Source organism: Pinus tabuliformis, chromosome 1_2, assembly GCF_031772625.1.
Source record: "Pinus tabuliformis cultivar Carrire ecotype Pingquan chromosome 1_2, CPIR1, whole genome shotgun sequence".
Lineage (NCBI taxonomy): Eukaryota > Viridiplantae > Streptophyta > Pinopsida > Pinales > Pinaceae > Pinus > Pinus tabuliformis.
The window spans coordinates 70,095,324-70,118,328 of record NC_142298.1 but is presented as its reverse complement, the minus strand read 5'-3'; the positions used below and the strand labels follow the sequence as shown (position 1 = coordinate 70,118,328).

Genomic DNA, 23,005 nt, shown 5'->3' with positions numbered 1-23,005 from the left:
GGAGTACAAACTGACTGTCATGTGCCGCTTATCAACTGTACTTTATTCACCTGTTATCACATGCCTATAATCTTCAGAAGGGGTCATCTGTGAGAAGGTGCAGTGTGATGATCACTGACAGGGCAAATCTGTCATGATGATGACAGACTAGTCTTAGCCCCATGCAAGGTTATAATGGGTTATAATCATGGATGGTGTAATGTGATGATCACTGACAGGGCAAATCTGTCATGATGATGGCAGACTAGTCTTAGACCATGCAAGGTTATAATGGGTTATAATCATTGACAGGGCAATTCAAACTTTCCATCATAGATCATGTTATACAGATACGTAATTAAATTCTCATCATAATCACAAAGCTGTTGTGAATTGGCAACTAATGTATATTAGAATTTTGTTATACAAATATATATTAGAAAATGGCAACCAATATGTATTAGAATTTTGCTAGAGCGTCCATGCTTGAGACAAATATTTGAAAACTCCAGTTTCCAGACTCCAACCATATAATATAGAAACTGGCAATAGAAGATTAGAATTTTGAGCCACTGGGCATACCTTAAATCCTTACAGCTGAAATGGATATGGAAGACTCCATGGAAACGCCTAGGACATGTACAGCTTGTGTTGAAAAATGTATTGCATTATCTCACAGACCGTTGGATTGGGGTGGCTCATCCTTTTTCAAAATCATGGAGCCCAAGGCCTCTTCTAGTTTGGTGGGTGAAGTATTATATTAGGCGAGTCTATGTAGTTAGTGAAATCATGTTTCCAAATTTTGTAGAATGCTAAGACTTTGTATTAAATCTGCCAACGATAATAGTTGTGTTTTGCCCATATTGTTCGACAGTGCCGAGGTCCAAATCTGGAGAAATTCATGGATGGAAATAACTATTCTTCCATTGTATTTTGTTTATTGCAGGCGATCCCCACTGATTATGCAAAGAGAATGCGATGTGGGGCGTGTGAAGATGCAATACTACAGGGCCCAAGTGGGAAATTGTGGCATGTGAATCTGTGCTGTGCTAAGACGTGGGCATTTTTCACAGATGGTTGGGAAAGTTTTGTTTCCGAGCAGTCTATTGAAGTTGGAGATATTTTAGTTTTTAGACATGTTGGAAATGTATATTTTGCTGTGAAAATCTTTGGGCCAAGTGGTTGTGAGAAACAAAGTGCCATTCCTTTTCAAAACTACACCGCTTTTTCTTTCAGTACAAGAAACTTAAACCTTTCCACAATCTGCAACAAGAAAAGGTGCCAACAGAGGGAGAATTCTACAACAGCAGCCTCTGCTTCTGTCTTGATGGATATAAAGCCAAATAGAAATGGAGACATTGCAGCAAAAGATTTGAAAATGGCTTACACTCTCGCAGGTAAGCTAGCTAATATTTCCAAGCTGAAAGCTATGAGGGATTTTTTAAAAATATTTGTTGTATACCATTGTTCATCTGACATGCATATGTATTTCTTCTGTTGAGGTTCTCCAAGGCATTAATTCTAGCCAGTCTAATTCGCTGAGGAATCTGCCTGAATTTTCTTTGGTTCTGCCGAAGAGTGCAGTTAGTGGCGCTTACAGAATTGTAAGCTCCCTCCAACCCTCATTAAATTGCAGAATATGGATAAAACTCCATAGAAAGGCCTATAGTTTGCGTAATATGCCTCCAAACACAGAAGAGTGTTCATTTTTTCAAAGTTTTGTGTTATTATGGTGAAAAAAAATTGATCATTTTGTGCTATTATGGTGAACAAATTGAATGGTACTCAAGTATTTGACAACATTCTTCAATCATAATCTCAAAATATATGGGTTCTTTGTTAACTGCAAAAGTTATTACTTTTCGAAGTCACGCTAATGCATGCAGTCATTTTTTAGAATGCATTTAGAGTTATTGGTCTGATCGTCATGTGGAATGCATAGCTACAAGATTCGGTCATATCGTCGCGAGGAAATTCAGCTGAAATACTAATACAGTCGGTACTGTACCCATAAACCCAAAAAAAAATCTCAAACGTTAATAAAAAAAAAAAAAAAATTGCAAAATTTTCCAAAATATTTTTTTTTTTGGGTTTATTTCTTTCTTGACACTCTAATTCTTCTAAAATCGGTTTATGGAATTAGCATGCGTAAGAGGCGACGCAATGATAAAATTCCTATTGTTGATGATGAGTTCTATCTCAATTAGATGTCTAATGTTGGATTAGTTTAAAATTTTCCATCATTGATAGACAACGAATTCTTTATATGCCTAATGTTGAATTAGCTAAAAAAAGCTTGGTTCTAACTTAACTTGTCTTCCATGGATCCTAGGTCACTCCTTAATCTTTTGTGAAAACGGTGCACTTGGAAAAGAAGTTTCAAAGCTGCTGGGATATCCTTTTACCTTCATCTAGTACTTTAAATAATAGCTAACATCTCCACTTACCTTATTATGTGTGCATGTACTAATTTAATGTTGTCTCCAATTTTAATGCCTATCCAATCCATTTTGAGTGATTTTGTTATCTAATCTTATGCCATCCATTTTAAGTGTTTTTTTGTTTTTGGATTTTAGATTAGAGGAGTTAGTAACTTCATTAGAATGACCTGGGCTAGGCTTGGAATCAAACCGGTTAGGTACCACTATGTTCCATGAGACATTTGCAATAGTCCATAAGTTACATATACTAGAAATTTGTGACTCATCCTAAGGTCAAGACAATCACCATAACTATGGGGCACTTACATTTCTAGCGAAGTCAATTTGGGCCAACATGCCTCGGAGTTGGAACCGAGGTGTAAAGCATGACAAGCTTCCTTTTGATCAATAGAGCTATTACATTGAACTTTTCAATATTATTTGATGTATGCCCTCCACCCTCTTTGAATGATTTGTGAATTTTCCATTTTGTGTCTTCATATTTCCTCTCTAGCCTATCCTCACAAGGGCACCTTTTGATGCTTCATTAAAACTGCATGGATCTCGATCTCCACCTAAATATTTGCTAGTCTTTAGCCAAAGGGTATTACAAATTGTTAAATGTGATTGCCATATGAGTTTGAATATATATCTAGGGCATCTCCAACAAGGTTTTTCAATCCTAAAATTCTTTGCTCAGAAAACAAAATTTTTCTATATAGACTTATGGGTGATTGTTGTGAGGTCCCTTTCCAATCCATAGAAGCACGGAAGGGTTGGAGTCATAGCATAACTGGATCCTATGGGCTATGTGGGCTATTGACAGAAAATAAAGGGGTCACAAGAATAAAATAAATAATAATTAAATAAAGGTGGTAAAAATCACTTTAGAAAATTAAAGTGACCCATTGTTTATGTTTACCACCCATGGTTTTCAAAGGAGGAAATTATTATTAAAATAAGGAGACTCAAGGGAAGGGTGTGAAGAAATTATTTGTGAATTATCAAGGAGCTTGAGCAGCTTTCCAAGTGACAAAAAAACTCTCATTGTTTCCCACTTTCGGTGTTGAGATACACACCCTAAAGTCACCCTAGCTAGCCATTCTGATCTTTGTAGAGAAATTGAGTCAAATTCATCAAGGGGTCAAATTTTCAAAGAAGGGGCTAAAATCCTTGAGTAGCAGTGAATTGATTTACAGTTGAGTGGAGGTTGAATCTATTCGATTTTAAGAGGCTGGATTGCATTATTTGTCGGGAAAGAATTTGTTGTGCTTCAAGGGGATGAGTTAATTGAATTTAAGGAGGAAACTCATCTAATTCTTTAAGGATGAATTATTGTTGCATTTGCCAAAATTAATCAAGGGCCGAATTGCTAGGCCGAGTAGCTAAGAAAGTTGTTGGAAGACGAGTTTATAACATTTTCGGGATGTTAGGAGCATGATATTTAGAGGTTGAGTCTGCAATATTTTTGGACATCGAGTTCTCTTCTCATAGGGGCCAAATTGATTCTTAATTGGTGGGCCAAATTGCATATTCTGGAAGGGATGAAATTGCTTGCAGCAGTGGGTTTAAAATATTCGGCGAAGCTAAAATTATCAAGGAGATCAAGTGCAAGCAATTTCTTGAAATAAGTTCCCAGGTTTTACTTTAAGTATTTATGTAAATTTCCTCGTGGTAATTCCATTAATAAACTATTGCCGAAGCTGCAACTTTCATTTAATTTATGAGCTTTACATTATTTAAATTATTGGCAATTTTTATTGTGTGAATTTGTGAAATTTTTATGGTGTCTTTGGAATGGAAATTCATGGTATAATTTTCTGAAGTAAATTCCCTAATAATATAACGAAAATAATATCAAGGGATATTATAGTGGCTTTAGAGTTGGTGTTCCTGCCATCCTGAAAGGGTTAACACAATTGATAATTCTAGGAGGTCAAGGGTACATAACCTACATTAAGAAAAAGAAAGAAAAGGAGAATCTGCACTTAGAACGAGAGGAAAAAGAAGGAAAAATGGGTGACCCACAGGAACAACCCTAGGAAAGCTTCAAACACATGTTGAGTGATTTAGCCAAAGGGTAGTATGAGATAGTCTAGGGGATATCTAGAGGATGGCATTAGATGACTAAGGAATTAGCCAAAGGATAAAATGAGGTGTCCTAGATGATAAATAAAGGACAAAATGAGGTGGCCCAACGACAACATAAGATGGCCCAAGCCTAAAAGTTGTTGCTCAATCCATGGCCCGCCTTCATCGGAGTCTACCCAATAATGGAGCAAAATTTTCACACATAAATTACATTTTGTTTGGAGGAGATGATAATCACCATACTAAAGCTAGTAATTCCTCCAATCTAGTTCCCCTGCTAAAACAAGCTTCATCAAGGGCACTAATGCCCAAATTCTTGGAGGAACCAATAGAGGTGAGATGAAAATTTCTTGGACTACATGAGGGAGTAGTAGGCAATGGGGGAAGAGTTCCAAACCCAAATATCACTCTAGGATTATTGCGCTATCAAGCATAGGAGTAAATCAAGAGATCACAACAAGTGTTGGATGAACAATGATGCGCTGAAGAGGGCAAGTAAAATAAATATGCCAACTTTCAGCAGGACTTCCGGTGGTACAACTAGAGCATGGGTACAAAATCTTGATATATTTGTCCATCTTAATCCTATGAGGGAGTCAGAGAAGATCCAATATGCCAAACTACATTTGGAGGGTGAAACACATGAAAGGTGGTATCACAGGTTGTCCACACTCGGGCACGCCAACGTAACTTCCTATTTGGAGTTTATGGATAGATTAATCCGGAGATTTGAAAAGAAGAATATGGGACTGCATTTCAAAGATCTGGCACAACTTGAGTAGACAAGGAGCCCAGACAAATACATCACAAAGTTCCAAATATAAGCAGTGATGGTGACAGATATATCCCAGGATCGATTGGTGATAATATTATAGGAGGGGCTAAGTGATCCATTGCAAGGTTGGCTGAAGGCTTTTAAGCCTAATACACTTTAGGACACTACTACCAAAACTAGGGATATGGAAGGTGCAATTCCCAGGAAGGCACCAACTATGTTCATTGCCCCACAAAAGAATAAGGAGAAGAATCCCTAGCAAGGGGAAAATTGAGTGGAAGAAACCAGAGATGAGTTAAGAAGACAAAAGCTTTGTTACAGTTGCAAAGAACCTTGGGTTCTAGGACACACATGCATGGGAAAAGGGAAGGTCCACTGCATAAAGGTTATGTCAGATAACAAAGAGGCGGAAGAGTAGGTAGTGTCTCAAGAGGAGGAGCATAGAAACAATAGCAGTGATGAAGAGCCACCAAAAAATATTGATTGGGCATACTATAGCCAAGCTCTCACACATCCTCAGATACAAAAATTTTAGAGTAAGAGGAATCATACAGGGGCAACATACTACGGTCCTCATTGATGGAGGATCCACTCATAATTTTATAAATGCATCCCTAGTTTCTAGGAGACATTTGGCTATAAAAGAGTTTGAGGGTCTTGATGTAGAAGTGGTTGGAGGATGAAGGATGACTTGTTAGAGGATGTTTCCTCAAAAGAAGTTGAAGATGGGAAATTACACCCTAGTGGATGATTTCTATGTGGTAGATCTTGCTGATACAAATGTGGTGCTAGGGGTACAATGGCTCATTTCCATAGGGAGGCATTGGAATGATTATCGTACCATGGAAATGGAATGGGTCACACCAGAAGGATAAAGGGTATGACTAAGAGGAATGGCCATTGATGCTCCAAAGGTGGTCATGACTAAGAAGATGGAAGCTATTTTTCACCATGGATACATAGCATGGGCTACGCAGTGCATGATAACGCAACAAAATACATCAGAAGGGGATCGACATTACTCAGCAAATATCTAGGCCTTGTTTGATAAACACTAGAAGGTTTTTGAAGATATCCCTTCCAACAGACCACCAAACAGGGGTTTTGAACACACTATAGAATTAGAGGAGGGGTCCAAGCTAGTCATGAATACACCATATATGTGAAATTTTAATTACTTTTGCAGTTAACTGGTTATTATCGTTTAATTAATTGATTATTTCTCTTGCAAAATAATTGCGGAAAATATTGAATAATGTTGGAAATACTGAGAGGGTGGGTGAATCAGTATTCCTTTTCAATTGTTACTTTTACCAGTTAAATCAATTATATTTAGAACACAAAATAAGCAATAGGAATAAATTATTTTATTAATATAATCTTTATAATGAATCAAGTACAATATATAGGGCTCCAACCCTTCCAACCTGTTTCCAAGCACCAATTTGGTCTTTTGTGAGGCTCTAACCTCTAGGTTTCTTACCCTATCTTGTCAAGTCACCAACCTTGGATTTAGGAGCACCAACTCCAAGGACACCAATCCTTCCAATTCTGAGGCACCAACCCCAAGGGCTCTGACCCTCTGCTATATTTTGTCTAGATATGTTTGGTAGTAATTCTCTGCTCCCAAAATCTTCTTCACTGAATTCTGTCAATCTACAAATTAATTGTAGTCTCCATGCTACATCATCAATGATAACCTTGTCTTATAGAAGGTGTCACCAATTCTCTTCATTATACCCAACCACTTTCTCCAAGGTTACCTCATGATGACTAATGCATCATGGTCTTCAATAGTCTTTACACAACTTCAATGTGTCTACAATAAACTGTACTAAGTTCTATACACAAAAAATTCTCTATTTCAACCCTTTGTTCTAATTGTTGTGGTAACTGCTTCAGGAGTACTTCAGAGGTGTGAATAACTTAGTCATAGAAGCTCAACCTTAAACTTTCTTCTTCCTCTCCTAGACCTCCGGTTTCCTTCTTCACTCGCTCGGCCTTTGGCTTCATTCTTTTCTCTATCTCGCTTAACCTTCAGCTTCGTTATTTTCTTTGTCTCGCTTAACCTTCGGCTTACATTCATTGTTTTCCTTTTCACTTGTCCTTCAGCTTCCTGTGATTTCATGAGTTGTGAACTGTTTTTCTTCTCTATTATCGATGCTCGAGATCCGCACCTTGAAGTGAAGCGTTTTAACTCATTTTTATATGAGTTTCACCAATGACCAAAGGTCATGTTTATTGGAGGGAGGCCGACTTGTATATTAAAAATATATATCGGATAGCCTTTTTCTAATATTCAACAAATTATGACATAGCCTTGTTATTTAAGGAAATTGCATCAATAGAGTTCCCCACACACCATGTCATAGATTTCATCACAATCACAACTTTCGGAGGTTTGTACATAACATAGCTAATTCCTCGACGGAGCGGATGCCATATGATATTAAACAGTTTTTAATGATTATGTCGGGTCCACAGTTCTATCACAATCGGTGGTTTTCCATCTCATCGCCTTAATCACAATGCAACTTCCGGAGGTATTCTCATAACACAATATATCAGAGAGGCCCTTTTTAATATTCATCCAAGGCCTACATGGAGGTCCCACATGCCACATTTTTAATCACAATTGCAATTTTTAGAGGTACACAATCGCAACCTTTTATATTACCATTGTAACATAGCTGATACTTATACTGCCGATGAAGTAGACACGAGATAAAATTAAACAGTTGTCAATAGATCCGGCAGATCCATAGCTTCTATCGCAATCGGCGGTTCAGGGGTTTATCGTAATCGGCGGTCTGGGGTGACAACCCTTTATGATTTGCATAACTTCTGATACGCGGATGCGATAATACATAAAGGTGTATTCTGATGGAACTGTTGGGTCCGCATATTATATCACAATCGACATTGTGACATCCTTTAAGACTTTTTGATATGACAGATGTGATGTTTCTTTAAAGGTGAATTGTAATGGTCCCGCGAGTCAGCAATATTATCGCAATTGGAGGATTTGACGTGACATCCTCTTAAGACTTGCGATATGAACGTTCCGATACAACGGATGCGGTATTTCTTTAGGGCATGTTGTAATGGAACAGTCAGGTTTGTAATTCATATCACGAATGAAGTTTTTAATGTGACAAGCCCTCATTAAAACTTGTGATGTGGTGGATGCAGTGTTATACTAAAACTGTTTTGATAGTCTTTTCGGGTCCACAACATATGTCGCTATCGTAATTTCAAGCGGTGACACATAATAAAACTTTATGGTTTGCGATGGATGCAATATCATATTAAGTTATATTATAGTGGTGTCGTCGGGTCCGTAGTAATATCGCAATCACAGGTTTTGGGTACTGACATTTATGACTTGCAATACGTAACTTCTGATAGTGGCGAACGCGGTATTACATTAGATATTGCTCTATTGGAACAGTCAGGTCCATATCTCAAATCGCAATCGCACATTTCAATGTAATAAAGCCACTGATATAATATATTGCTAATATGTTAACTCCAATGCATTGTTTCCACGGTTTATTTCTTAGATTGGGTTCTTAGCTCCTCCGATAACACTATTTATGTTCCTGCACCGATGTGTTCCTCTTTGCTTCTCGATGGCTTCCAATGACTTCTTCCTCTTACTCTTTGGCTTCATGATGGCTTCTAATAAACTACTTTCGATGAACTCTTCCGATAGTTTTTCTTTGGCTACTCCTATTCTTGACTTTTAATGGCTTCCAATGGCATCCTTGATTGGGTCTACTGCGTTTATTCTATTTGTATATATGTATTTAATCCACTTGGGTCCTCCATTTCATCATATCATCATATATCAAACTTTCATTACTATGATCATTATGATCAATGGGCATCAATAGGAAACATCATGAATTAAAGAATTTTCCATCACAAACATTGCTTTATTGACATCAATGACAACCTAGATTAACATTGACAATAACTCATTTCCATAGGGAGGCATTGGAATGATTATAGTACCATGAAAATGGAATGGGTCACGCAAGAAGGATAAAGGGTATGACTAAGAGGAATGGCCATTGATGCTCCAAAGGTGGTCATGACTAAGAAGATGGAAGCTATTTTTCACCATGGATACATAGCGTGGGATACGCAGTGCATGATAATGCAACAAAAGACATCAGATGGGGATCGACATTACTCATTGAATATCTAGGCCTTGTTTGATAAACATTATAAGGTTTTTGAAGACATTCCTTCCAACAGACCACCAAATAGGGGTTTTGAACACACTATAGAGAGGAGGGGTCCAAGCTAGTCATCACTACACCATATATGTGAAATTTTGATTACTGTTGCAGTTAACTAGTTATTATCCTTTTATCAATTGATTATTTGTCTTCTGCAAAATAATTGCGGAAAATACTGAATAAAACACTACTACAACTTCACTGAAAATAAATAACCATAAGAACTGAGAAAATTATTGTATACAGACACAAATAATGAACACCAATATTTTGGACAAATGTCCCTAGAAAAACCCTGAGGGGAAAACCAATTTTGCAGGTGAGGGTTTTATTATTAATTCTCTAGAAAATTTTAGAATTACATTATGATTGCCTCTCACTAGTAAATCTTCGACAAATATTATCTATACTAGAAAAATCGATCTGGAAACCCAAGTTTCCTTCTACAAAATCACACATCCTCTCTTTTCATGTTCACAACTCCTCTTGCTTCCCACACTGATGACTAGAGTATGTGCATGGCTTGCCTGGGAAATTCTTTTTAGGTTTTGAAAAGTTGTTCTGACAACCACACTGCCTCCCGCTACTCTCTAAAGCCACTTGCACCTCCTTCGGTAGCTAACTTCGGCACTGGAAATCAATCTGTATCTTTTGCAATTCGCACTAGGTAAACTGGCAATGCGTATTTGCTGAATCGTCCTCCCTCTTGAAAAATAATTCAACCTCCTTCCTTCTCTTAGAATGTTGGAATCTCTGTGGAAAATTTATTTCGAAAATTTTCTCCAAAACTCTCTGTTGAAACCCCACTGTTGGTGTCCCTGCGCTACCTTTGCGCCCTTGCTATCATTACAGCTTTGTGTCTCGATGTGTTCTTCAAATGTCAATCAATTTCCTCTTATAATCTCTCATTGATGAATCAACGGTCATTATCTAATCTCAATTGATGGCTAAGATCATCTTGACCCCTTCTCATGATTTTTCTAGAATTCACTAGAGGAAAATAGATTTACCCCAATTAATACTGATTAATTAATTTTAATCAAGGCCTTTCCTTAGAAACCTTTTTTGGGCATTGGATAAAATGTTTTCCTTAGCCTCATAGATACAATGTGATACTAGAACACCTATCCAAGATATATAAAGTAACACTCCCTCTTAACGAGGAAGGTGTCCTGCATAACACCCAACTTGTCTCTAAAGAAGATGAATCTCGCCTTCCTTAATGCCTTTGTCAGTATATTCGCTACCTTCTCATATGTCAGTGTATACTATAGGTAAATAGTCATGCACTACACATAATCCCCGATGAATTGGTATCTGATGTCTATATACTTAGAACTATAGTGAAACATTGGATTCTCTCTAACAACCTGATGCAACTTTGATTTTCGTAGTGTATAACCATCGTCTCAACCCTCTGACCAAACAAGGATACTAGAAGCTTATGAAGCCATATAGCCCCACATGTAGCGATTTTCACTGCTATGTACCCTACCCCTGTAGAAGTTAGTGCCACAAAATTATAATTCCTGCTATACGTTAATATCCCTAAGGAAAATTTACAGTAATAAACAAAGCGTGCATAGAGAAAAACACATAGAAAATTTGCCCACAAATCAGACCACGAGATGGATCCCCCAAAAACTACATTGCTAAGCCATTTTATTAATAAAACATGAGGTTACAATGGGTGCTTGGAAAGTATGCACCTAGGCTTGCCCAAGGCAATCTAGTAAAGCCCAAGTGATGAAGATAAATTCCACCAAGTGTGCTAGTTGATTTCTCTTTGGTGATGCGCTAAACTATTAAGAAAATTGAGCTACTGGTTGTGAAGAATAGTTGTTAGGGTCTCCTCCGGTGCTAAGAAAATTCCTGGAATTAACCCCGAGCTCTCCACCAAATACCCACAAAAACCCATGAAGGAATTGGCCAAATGTTGACCTTGGAATTTCGGCCCAATTTCCCTCAATGGATTTGTTGTTGGGTAATTCGACCCACCTTTAAATCCTACTACTAAATGCCCGCAAAATGACTACAATCACCAACTCTTCTCCTTCTTGAACTCCCCCACAAGTTTCATCCTAAAATTCCCTTCTCTCCTCAACCCCCACACATGACACTACTAAAGACTACGTAGTGCTTGCGCTACTGCTGTTGGAACTTCCCCACACTCACACCACGTTGCTCTTGGATCTATCTAAAAAGGATGATACTCCCTTCTTAGGCTAGCACTCGAAGTCCATCGAAGCAAGGGGAGAGATTTCCGCCCGGAAACCTCTTGTGCTCAACAACACTTGCAGACGTGGCTTCAGCTCAATCGTTCTAGTCTAATAGAAAACTAAAATGACTAAGAACATCAAAAAATGATTGCCTTCTCTTTTTTCAAAGAGCCTCCAAAATTCCCACGTGGGCCCGACCATCAACTTTCCCCCCACCAATCTCCCTCCAATGAGTGTTTATTTCCTTGTGGCCCATATTTCTCTATGGGTGGCCCCCACTTACCACTAGCAATTCGATTTTTTCCCCCTTCTTCTAATGTTTGGGCCTCCCTTTAACTCAAAAACTCATGTGGGACCTCTAAACCCACCTTTCCTAAGTGCAAGTACAAATTAATACAAATTGGGAAAAAATTTATATTTCCCCTTAGCAATATTGCTAAGTGGGAAAATCATAGTCCTCCTTGCCAAAATGTTGCTTGTCCTCAAGAAACTGTAATGAAGGATGTTGAAGTATCTGTTCTCCCTTCCAAGTGACATCCTCATCTGGTAGTTTCCTCCATTTGATAAAAAATTCCTTGATAACCATGTTCTACAAGTGCCTCTCATGGGTGTCCAAAATAGCCTCCGACTCCAGAACTAAGTGCCCCTCATCATCCATGGGTGTGTTGAAGGCTTGAAAATCTTTTCCTACAACATTATAAGGGAGACCACCCGGTCGAGAACTTAGAGAAAATCCTTATCCGTTGAGATGGTGGTTTTGACTGGTTGGACTAGGTCCAATTACCTTCTCTCTATTTCCACTGGCTTAAGATATGACTTTCAACCACCAATAGAGAAGAGACATCCAATCAACATTCTTTGTTTATCAGGCAAGAAAGTGATGCTTAAGTTGATTTGGGGCTCAACCAAGCCACACATGAATTTTTCCTCTTGGAAAGAGAACTTAACCTAAGATGCAATTATCCTATACCTATCTCGATTGAGAGAAAGAGAAGTCTTTTTCTCAATTGAGAGCAAGTTTAAGAGATGTGAAAAGAAGCATGTAGGAATTGAAATAAAATTAAGGAAATATACTAGGGAAATAGTGCACAATATCTATTCCTTGTTAAAACAATTATCCACAATTTAATGCCTAATAAGCAGTTACTAGACACTTAACTGTAAATAGTTCCAACTCTTGATAACATATGCATAAGAACTAAATCATTCACAATAGAATACTTAAGTAGTTCAAATAAAATGTCATGTATAAAAGCTAAACATCTATGACTCTAAACTGTTAGATAGCTAGCTGTCCTAAGGCAATAAATATTTGTTCTTACACAAATTATAGTTTTCAAGATACATCTATGATTAATTATGTAAGATAACTTAATCATAATTTTAAATGAGTTAATAATTATCATTGAACAATAGTGCATAAATCTAATTAGAATACTCATTCACCATGGATGCATTTGAAAGATTGAAAAAAAATTCATCTCAATAATAAATGTAAACAATAGTGTCATGCATGCATTATCGAAACAAATCTTTATTATAAAATAAATCAAATTACATAACTCAAAAGACTATTATAGTGCAAATCTCTTATTGCCAACAATTCAATCTCTGTCTGCAAAGAAAGACTTCGACTCACTACAATAGTGTAAATGTGACAAAACTCCTTTACAAACAGATTAAAATCTCGAACATAGTGTAGCCTCTTCTCCAAGATTCGAATCCCTTATACAAAGCCTATCAATGCCTATTTATACATGATTACATTCATAACAAAAATCCCCAAATCCCTCAATCAAAAAAATGTTGATAATAGAATAAGATAGAAGGAATGTTTTGATTGGGCCTAGCAGAATACTGAAGGGAGCAGCTAAAAAAATTACCCAAATTGGCATGATTAGATAAGAGAAATCCTGGTGATTTTAAATTTGTTTCAACATATTTTCGTGCATGGAATAACTGAGCCAACATTTTATAAAATCCTTTAGCTACCTGGAAAATTTTCATTGGTGATTGTCCGGATTTGATTTTAATAATGGCCTTAATTGGGCCTCTGTAACAATAAACAAAAACAAAATCTGTAACACCCTCCTCCCACATCCACCCAAGTAACCATGCCAACTGGGGTAAACATGAGATGAGAGGCTACTATGATCATATTCGACCTCCTAGGTAACCTTAAGAAAGTGGAATCGACGAAACATCACACACAACCATCCAACATCATCAACAAAACCCTCAGGAGACAAGTCAGTCACTCAGACAGCCTGTCCCTAGGTCCCACTATTGTTCTGGAAAATTTAAGGCTCAGTCACTCTCATGTTATGGGAAAGGGAGTGACCAGAGACCTAAATTCGCTCTCATAGGCCTGCATGCCAGCGACTGTGGATGAAACTTGCTAGTTCTGTGCTAGCGACTCTGGGATTTGAGCTACTCTTTCAAGCACAAAGCCCAGGTTGTTGCCCAGAATGGAATGAAATCTCATAATTAAGTAAGGTACAGGGAAACAATGATGCAAAATTAAATAGTTGATCAAGGCCTTAACCAAACCCCTACTAGCCATGACAGGCATTTCATCAAACATATCATCGACATGTAACCTACAGGTGTAAACAACATAGTTAAGTGTAGGGATCTCTTACTTATCTAAGAATCACCATGAACCATTGTTTCCTCATGTAATTTGTTACCTTATCACTTATTAGGTCATAGATACAATATCCATTCAAATAAAAGTAAAAACATGCTGAGAGCCAAACATAGTTGCTTCCATAAAATGAACATATGACCAACATAATAGGAACATAATTACAATAAACATATCAGCCATCAAAATCCATAGATACACCACTACATCTACACATGAAAATCAATGGACTAAATTTCTCATTAATCAATGCAATGAACTGACAGGAGATGGGACTACCACATTCCACCCGACCATAGATTAGCTGAGCCAAGTATCTCTTCAACCAATCACCCCCATGCCATTTCCAAGCATGAATGTGGGACTCAAACCAAAATAAATCAACTAGGTTATACCAAGGCTAAACCACCTCACTCTCATCAATAGAAACCAGGCTTTACTGTAATCCATCTCGGATCACTAGGCCAACACAACGAACACATCATAACAGGCTTTATTGTGATCTCCACACAATCACTAGGCCAAAGAAGCATGGATGCCACTGGATTTCTCCACCTACCCCATGAGGAATTTTCATCTCCTAGTCTTTTAGGCTTTAGCGCAATCCAAACCCAGATTACTAGGCCCTAAACCAAGATCCACTCTCCCTAAACCAAGATCCACTCTCCAGGCTTTATCGCATGTCCCAAAATCGAGATTACTAGGCCCAACGGAGAGAAAACCACCTCTAGGCTTTATCGTATATCCTGCCATTCACCGGAAAGGATTCCTAGGCCATCCAAGGCAACACAAAATCTATCTTTACCGCAACCCATAGTCTGGTTCAGGGGTTACTAGGCCATGTGTTCTATCATTTCGGAGATCCACCTCACTTAACTTCAAATCCATCTAGCAATCCAGCTCAACCAAACATGAGAACCCCATCACACCATGGCTATCCGGAAATGGAAAGGCTAGGCTGAAAAACATTATTACACCTGGAAAAACCCATGCCATAATAGAAAAGAACCACATGCAATGCCATGCATGGAAAATCTAGCAAGGAAAATACACATGCAAGTCGATACCTGCAATGAAGCCCGTTGTAGTTGCTTGGTCTTGCCTTTCCCCTCTTGATCTTTTCTTCCTCTTTCCTTCTTTTCTTTTCTTTCTCCAATGCCAAAGTGCTCCAAGGAAAAACTCTAAGTATCCAAGAGTATGAGAGAGAGAGAATAATGAGAGTGCTCCAAAACTGAACTGGAAAAAGGTTTACCAACTGATCCTCATAAGCCTTTTTATGAATGAGGCCTCTATTTTCTTCATTTTCCATTATTTTCCTTCATTTTCCTCCTCACATGCAACCTATAGCCTTTTACCTCCTTTTTCTCCTAATTTCCATTATTTTCATAAATAATTGTTCCAAAATGCCATTTTGCCTTTCCAAAGCCTTAACCATTGCCTTTTCCAATTTCCTTAGTCATAAACAACCAAATTAATGCCCCCTAGGATGTCTTGGCCAACATTCATCTTGAAATAAGTGTCTCAGTCATCCGTGGTTATTGTTTTTAACATTTATTACATGGAATTTTCACCAAGGTTGTTACAAAATCAGAGTTTTAACCATAAAAAATGGCAAAACAATAAATTAATAATATAAAAACAAATTCCAATTTAAACCCAAAACCAATTAGAATCAAAGCTTAATATCAGTGGCTTATAACAACGACCCCCTTTATGGACAAGTGGCATGTGTTGACCGCAGTAGGGAAATGGTTATCAGAAAACATATATTGGAAGCTTCACAATAGTCACATAGCCAAAACCTTAATTTTGGAACAATTCATACTAATAAAGAACATGGTGCATAATATAAATTGAGCCATCAGATCCATATATCGAGATTGGAGCCATAAAGCATATTGGAAATTTTAAGGTGAGGCCAAAATACAAAGTCTAGAATATAACAAATGGAACCAATAAGACATTTAAACATATCTTTAAACCACGTCAGATCCAACGTTATGATAGAGGGAAAATAGAGGTGGAGACAGGTGGCGGAAGGATAAATACACTGGAAGTTTGGGCATCGAGGATTTAAAGCTGGGACAGAGTCTAAAATCTCCGATACAAGTTCGGACCTAATGTTTCAATACATCGCAGGTAAGTTTCCTATCGGATCTGGACTATCGGAAGTTTCAAATAATAGTCATTACAAAATTCCCGAGGTGGGCAAACCCAATAATTTTATAATGTGGATTTAATTTCATATCATATCTAGGACATCGGAACTTTTAAACATATGCCCCAACCAAAATTCTAATTTATGAATGGTTGTGATATCTTTTAAAACCCAGATTTAAATTTCATATCGGTTCTAGGGGTCAGAAGACTCTTATCGAAAAATTTGAAGTGTTATAACCCCATAAGCCTTGATATTCCCAATATGCGGGAGTGGATTGGGATACGTGGCGATGGGTCCAGTTTAGGGGGACTTGTTACATGGCGAGTGGGATGTGGCATGACAATGTAGAGAGGGACATGGGCCATACCAGAGGTCGGGCATCATTATATATCGGAAGTTTGTTGTGTATGAAATACAGGTAAAACTCTGATATGTAATATTTATGAGGTTGCGGTATGCGGAGGATTATATGACCCAAAGCTTATATAAGAGGGGCTTGTATCGAACATTGGGGTTTATACATTTGTCAGAGTTTTTTACAGTTATAACATATCAAAAAGTTTCGATATGGTATCCCCGATGCCATTAATATGTGTGTTAGTACTAGGGTTATAATACAAAGTTATAAACCATTTTAATAATCCCACTGCATTGTTTATACCATTTTAATATTAAAAAGGATCAGACTTTGGATTATGGTTTATTAAACCCCGCAAAATAAAATAGCCCAGATTTTGGTTTAATTTCTTTGCAATATGGTGTATGGTTGGAATACCAATGGTTTGAGACTTTGGATAATGGTTCTATTATAACTTTGATATATGATATGTGACATGCTTTAAACCTTTGTCTCTAACCATTTTGAATTTTACAACTTAACTCTTTGTCTCGGGAGCTATTATAAAAATGAACAAAATTAATAAAACAAAAGGAATTATCAATCGAAAAGTCCAAAGCGATGAAAAAAATTGACCTTCAAGTAGACACAATTCAATAACCAAAAGTCCAAATGAGATCAAATTAGTTTAGATAGGAAGATACGAACAAAATGAACTCATTGGAACAACCTAGACGTAGAAAAATAAATAGTAATATGACCAATCAATCAGTAAAAGGGTCCCCATAATGAGAATTAAGTGAATAATGGGTGGTGTTAGGTTTTACCCTATAACAATTTGTGACAAACTAGGAAGAAACAATTATCTCTGGTGAAAGATAATGAACTTTAATTTACCCGAAAGATTAAAAATAATGGATTCCACAAAATCTTCTAAACTCTAAAACATTTCCATGGGTCCCACATAAATAGATTAAGCAATATGAGTTTGAAAAGATAAGTACTTGAAAGGAGACTTGAGTAAAAATTATGAATCCAAATTTTGGGATAACTTTATTCTAAAATTACCTTGTATGAGAAACGGAAGAAGGTACATATAGGAGTTTTTTGATAAAGCATATATCCATTGTTATGAATGGTATCTAACATCGCTTCATTGCCAGCGAGCATTCATAGCCCCGACGAGTTTACTTGTATTTTCCATGCTTCCTCTTTTAATCGCCCTTTGATAAGCGCATTTTGAGCTTTTAGTTTATGATGTATTTGAGTGAAAGAGGTGGGATGGAAGTAGAGACTTATGTGAATGGGTATAATACTTTCATAACGTTGACTCCAAACTCTTTCCTCGTGAATATCAATCAGAGTCTTTTATAAAGTGGAGGGGATGGAAGGGATTCATTGAGTTTCAATTAGTTTTGTTCTTTCCTTGAAAAGGTAAACCATATTACTTAGAAAAGGTGTGTGTTTCCTCCATGAAAAATGTTTAAAGCAAGATGGATTTGTGATCTCATAAAGATATTCCTTTAATGATAAATGAAACTCATTGAAATAGATAGAGTAAAGATTTCCTATGCATGTCAACCATTACTAGGTGAGAAAAAGGACTTTCACATGAAATCATGGTGAAATTGCCCAAAATCAAACATAAACCGAAAGCAAAAAAGAAAATAATTGCAAACTAAAGTACAAAGAAATCAACAAACTCTAAGAATGAAGAAGACAAAAGCTGAAATAAAAATCAAATCTAAAAGATAAACTCCAACAAGATCGCTTATATAAATTTCTCAACAAAATAAATCAAAGAAGATAATCATGTGAACGTTTTTTTTTTGGGAATCTGGGAGTTATAAGTGATTAGGCTTTTGAAATTGAAGGATGACTAGCAGTGATGATAAATAATAAGCTAATCGAGAAAGTCCATGTCTGTTGCAAATTTTCGTGTTTCAAAGTAACATCTTCATGAAAGAATTTTAACCATTTTCTAATAAAACTAACGCTTAAGAGAGAGAGTAAAGGTTCATAAATTCCCCAATTTAGCTTTTTCGAAGAGGATCATTATTGTTTCTCCAAAAAACTTTGAAAGGAAACCAAACCAAGGAGAATAAGCTCCAAATCTGATCTGATAGAGGCATGAAAATGAATCATGAAGATCCAAGTTCTGATGAAACAACAATTACTTACTTGGACATGTTAAAGAGTTGACTGCTTGCTTATCTCAAGTCAAGCCAATGAATACCTACAAAAGAAACAAAGCATAAATTAATAAATGACTACGAAAAAAGAGAAAACTAACAAGAGATGAAGATGAATCTGTTAATGCATACTTGGAAGAATATTGACTGTGAGTTTACCTCGTGAATCTTCAAGTTCTCCCATGTTCAACATCATCTACTTATTTAGTAAAAATTGGAAAGTAATGAGCTTTTCAATTGCATCCACTTCAAATTTACGTTAGAGGGCAAGAGTGGTGAATCAAAACAATTCCTTGAAAACTTCTTCATAGATGATTTTATCACAGAAACATTTTTTAAACCATATGATGAATTTTTACAAAAGTAATGCAATCAAGTGCATCTCAAGTGTATATGATTTGACTATGATATGTTTTAATCCACTTTGCCAGGAAATGATAGGGGAATGCCAAGGAAAAATTTGGACTCATTACTTGTTTATTAAAATTTGCAGTAATAGAATAAATGCAAACAAAAAAAAGGAACTAATCTAAATTAATCTATTCCTATTTCTAACTTGAATGGAAGGAAACATGACTAGGTACAGTCATACTTCCAATGAAACCATTCTCTCATTTTAACTGCAGCATGTATGCACCGGTTAGACATTAGTAACAAGAATATAGTTAAATGAATAAAAATAAATTTGAATATAGTATGTAGACTAATTTCTATTTACAAGAAGCAATTTAATTACCTTCCCTTGAAATAACCCTTCCAACTGAATTTCAATTAGATCATAGAAATCTGGATGAATTTCCATTAATGATTAGAAGGGACTTAAATGAAAAGATAACAAGCTAGATTATGAATATGTATTTTTAGATTCAACGACCTGAATTTTTTTTTAGTTTTATGTGCATATGTTATTTTATCAACAATATTCAGTGTAGGATAACTTTCCAAATGTATCTCAAAGGGGTCTATGAAATATGGATGGAAATCTGATAGATTCAATGGAAGATTATTAATTAAATTAAATTGGCAGCCATATTGGATCAATTCATTTCCAAGTGTTGTTTCATATTGAGAATGTATATTATAAAGAAAAGTAAATTTAAAAGATACAACCATCAAATAGAATTGAAAGACCAAAATCTCTTGATGGTTATTGTTGTCACTCACTGCAAAATGTGTTTTCAGTTGCCCAAAGTGCAAAAGAGTGGTGAAGTATGAAGCCACAGAAGTCCTCAAAGCTAAATCATACCCCCTCCATTGGATAGTTCTCAGAATAATATTTCCAACGGTATGTGGAAGTCCTAGAATGGACTCCGGAATCAAAAGCTAGAGCAGATTGAAGTTTCCCTTTGAAAATCAGAAAACAAGGAGAAAATGCCTAAGTGTAAAATCTCGGGTCTCGACATATCGACGATCCAGAAAATTGTAAGTCCCGACATATCGGGGGTCCCACACTTTGGAAGTCTAGAGCGATATCGTCATATCAGCAGTCGGCGGGTCTAGGCCATATTGGCGATTGACGATCAGCCTTTTCAAAGTGTCAACCTTAACAAATTGCGATCAACGAACGTCGATAGTGTTAAAGCATTGGGATTGTACCTTCAGTGTGAAAGCATCGGGGAGGGCCTAATGCAGGTTAACAAAGGATTTCAACGTAAAAACAAAGCAGGACCGAGCCTATTCTCTCTCCTCCAACGAGACACATGGCAACGTAAGATTGGTTCCGATAAGGGACATATGGTGAGCAAAGATTGGTTCCGATAAATGACATGTGGCGGCACATGATTGGTCCCGATAAGGGACATGGGGAAGCTGACGTGGCAGTATGGCAGACACATGGCATGTGGATTCAATGCTTTGAGGGGACATAGGGGGAAAACAAGGCGACACGTGTCACCACTCACAGGGTACATGTGGCAGAGGATAATGTCACATCGGAGATCGCAAACCGACATTTGCAGGTTGAGGCATGTTGTTACAGAAACTAAAATCTCCAATTGTGATCCACCAATAAAGGGTCTCTAATACAAGGGTTGGCCCGCAGTCACATAAAGAGCCAAGGAAACCAAGGGCTAAGCGCAGAGGGTGACCAACAATAGGTGAAATTAAAATCTCACATCACTCCAAGTTAAATCCCCAATTTGGAATGCCGACTGAGGAGCTCCGATATGTGGGATAGTGCATGGTCAAGAAGGACTTCACGAACCATGGGTGGAGAATAGTTTACAAAGGAATGATATCCTCGGTAGGAGTCTAAAGCCCCTAGCACCTTAAGGCTAAGCCCCTGGTCATGGCCCCTAGTCATATGATGAGAACTGCAATAAGGCGCTAAACCAAAGGGGGCTAAGGGACATCAGAGCTCATTGTTTTATAATGTTTTCAAGACTAAAAGTCTCGATGCAGTGATGTTCTGATAGTATGGTACAGACAATTTAAAGGCGTATGGGTCGGAAACTACGACATTGAATGTAGGCATGGAGCAGTGAGAAATCGATATGGGTTGATCTTGTGGAAGCGTCTATAACAAGAAACCCAAGACAACAATAGCCATAGGAATGAATTTGACTTCTTCGCTTTCATGTCTTGAGAGAGTAAATGGAGGTATGGGACTCAGGAAAACTTAATGGCTTAGCATGGAGTTCCACTTAGTCATACTATGAAGGAATTCCGAGACAATCTCCGCTCCTGCTTTGTGACAAGAAAACACAGTTGATCGCTACCAACTCCAGAGAGTGGAGAAGTCAGGAAGTTAAGGCTAAAGTGATGTGAATCGACTGAGCAGCTAGAGGGACACAGTGTGGTAGAGACGTGGCCTAAGAAAGGGCCTTCACAGGAATGATAGAAGGATATTTTCCTCAGTCATCTTTCAGTTTTGCTTATTTTTGTTTATTTTTGTAATTTCTAGGTATTTTCAAGAAAAGAATCAAATCCTTTAGAATCATTTTGGGCAGTAGAACTATTGCAGGCCAAGACATCTAGTCAATAGGGCAGATGGCCCTTGGCTGAGATACTTTGTAACTATTGATTCAAATCCCCCTCCTTCTCGGTATAAATAGGGGGAAGAAACACTTAATATAGGTTCCAGAATTCTGCACCCGCAGTGTTCCAAATTCTATGATTCCACTTTGGTTCTAATTGCCTGTTCATGAGGGACTCGTGCAATGTATGGCTAAATGTAATGGACTGTTATATTGGACTCATTGTGAGGATTAATGAAACTCTTTGGTGATTCCAATCATGGTTATAAGAAGTATGTTTTCCCCTTTGTTTATCACTTCATGTATGTTTTCCTCCCTCTGAAATGGTGTAATGAAGTTGTTGGTTTCACTCTTATTCATGGTTGTATATTTTGCTGCTAAGTAGTAACAGTACCTGTGGTAATTATAGATTTACTTGTGTTATTCAATAGCCTACAATACCTGTATGAGCACATATTTACATATGCTAATTAGTAACAATATATTCATGATGTATAGATCTTGGGACCTTAATTAGCGCTCCATTGTTTTTGTCATTCCACCTCTTCAGTCTTCAATACTTCTGTTGAAATATTGTTGCTTAGGATTTTGTATTATTCCCAGCCCTATGCATCATATTCCTTCATTTCTCTCCTCCTCTTTATTTTACTACAACTCCAATATTAAGCTTCCTATTGTTGTGTCTCGGCCATGAGAACCAGACATATCTCTTTGAGATTGGCCCATTTTACCACCCCTAAGCATTTGGATCCATGTATTGGCTTGAGTTTACCTTGATGAAAGACTATTGAACCAATCCCCCTTTATTCTCTTTTTGAAACTATGTGACAATTGGAGTGCAACATAATCCCTCAAATAATATTCCATGCACTCCTCTCTTTAAGATGTCCTAGGAACTGGTCTACAATCAACCCAGAGGCTGTCTCTAGGGAGCTTTCTATATATCCTGAAGCACTTGTGCT

At 37.2% G+C, this 23,005-nt stretch overlaps 1 protein-coding gene across 1 annotated transcript in view; it reads left to right on the top strand.

The window, feature by feature from the left end:
• Nucleotides 1-581: 581 nt before the first annotated feature.
• LOC149204468 (B3 domain-containing protein At3g17010-like) overlaps nucleotides 582-23,005 on the top strand; it is a 63,549-nt gene continuing 41,125 nt past the window's right edge. Inside the window, exons 1-3 of the mRNA XM_089397133.1 lie at nucleotides 582-722; nucleotides 926-1,376; nucleotides 1,492-1,583. Coding sequence (XP_089253259.1) covers nucleotides 582-722; nucleotides 926-1,376; nucleotides 1,492-1,583 — 684 coding nt within the window. The remainder of the gene's footprint in view (nucleotides 723-925; nucleotides 1,377-1,491; nucleotides 1,584-23,005) is intronic.